Source organism: Triticum dicoccoides, chromosome 5A, assembly GCF_002162155.2.
Source record: "Triticum dicoccoides isolate Atlit2015 ecotype Zavitan chromosome 5A, WEW_v2.0, whole genome shotgun sequence".
In the NCBI taxonomy this organism is placed as follows: Eukaryota; Viridiplantae; Streptophyta; class Magnoliopsida; order Poales; family Poaceae; genus Triticum; species Triticum dicoccoides.
Genome location: NC_041388.1, coordinates 119,508,598 through 119,510,118, shown reverse-complemented (window position 1 = coordinate 119,510,118; position 1,521 = coordinate 119,508,598). Strand labels below are relative to the sequence as shown.

General features: G+C 53.1%; 1 protein-coding gene across 1 annotated transcript in view; it reads right to left on the bottom strand.

Moving 5' to 3' along the window:
* The window catches only part of LOC119300000 (intermediate cleaving peptidase 55, mitochondrial-like), a 6,237-nt gene extending 5,715 nt beyond the window's left edge, over window positions 1-522 (bottom strand). The window contains exon 1 of the mRNA XM_037577090.1: window positions 368-522. Coding sequence (XP_037432987.1) covers window positions 368-415 — 48 coding nt within the window. The 5' untranslated portion in view covers window positions 416-522. The remainder of the gene's footprint in view (window positions 1-367) is intronic.
* Between the last annotated feature and the right edge of the window lie 999 nt (window positions 523-1,521).

Sequence of the window (1,521 nt, the reverse complement as noted above, 5' to 3'; positions counted from 1 at the left end):
TCAGAAATACAGTAGCGGTGTCAAAGCTATTCCACTCTACCCTTAAGCTAATCCCAATCCAATATCCAGTGAAGCTAGCAGTCCAAGGATACCCCGTCAGCTGCTTCTCAACCACGACAGATCGACCTAGTGGTTAAACGCTCGTGACAAGGTCGAGAACAAAGACGCGCCTTTGGTGAGCACAGGATACTAAACACTAAATACATATGGAAGTACGGCAAATTAATAATCTTCGGCGAAGGCAGCGCGGACAGAGAGCGAATCATGAAACGAGCGGCGGTCGCAGAAAATCCTAAGAATGATTAGGGGAAACACGAAGGGGATCCCGTCGGCGGTGATTAGTAATTAGTGGGTTCGATCTGAGTACCTCGCTTGCTCGGAGCGTCCTTCGCAAGAATCGCGCCGCCGTCGCCATGGCAGCTGCTGCGGCGTTAAACCCCCTTCCCTCTCCTGAGTCTTCTTCTCCCCTCCACCAGCCTTCGTCTTTTCCCGGAGACCCTAGGACTCTGCGGTGATCCTGGCCGTCCAGAAGGGACGGGAAAGGTGTGTATGTAAAACAGTCTCCGTCACTAATCCTAAAGCGTGGTTCGGTTCATGTTCAAAGTTTTTACTTTTTTGTGCGGAAGCATGTTTTATTTTGATTGATAACTAGTAATCATACTAGTAGAATGGCCGTGCGTTGCTACAAGATTTTGAAATATTTTGATGACGGGGTGAGGAGTCACGGTGGCGGGGTGAGGAGTCACGGTGGCGTTGCCCGTGCGTCGTCACGGTGGCAGGGTGAGGAGTCGTCGGAGTACCTGTCGCCGCTGCATACCTCGACCTCCTCTGCGTTGGAGGAATCCTTCATGTCAGAGGCCATGAAGGGGTTCCCATTTTGTGGCGCGCAGCGACAGGTGGCTAATCTTCATAAATTCTCCGGCAACAGCATGCCGAGGACGCTTCTGAACACAACCTGCCCGCCTGACAGCCGGCCACACCCGGGGCGACTGCCTCCGCGGGCATGCACCCTTTATGGAGTGTGACGAGCACGGGACTGGCCGTCGCCCATGCCTGGTCCTCCCTCCTGCCGCAGATCAGTCATGCGTTGCCTCCGCGGTCGCTCGCCATTGTTGCGGAGAAGTCACCCACAGATAGATGTGCATCCGTTGCGGCGACTCGATTGAGAAACCCTGATCAGGGCGGAAGAGTCAGAATTGGGCGGTGGCGACGCATCGATCTAGGAATCCTATACGTGAGAGAAAGAAAGAGGTGGGGATTGGGGGTGCGGCGGCGCAGCTGGTGGAGAACACGAGACGAGCGGCGGTGCGCTAGGAATTAAGGAAGGGGAGACGTACGTGGTCTGGACTCTGGAGCGCTAGCGAATGAGCGAACCAACGACGTACAGACTGTGCAATTAAGAGTAGAGATTTATGGCGAAGGTGATATATGTACAGTAATTCTGAACCCTAATGCATGAAGAGTGGAAAAGATGTGTACCATGATTGTATATGGAAACTTTACCCAAAATCATATTTTTCG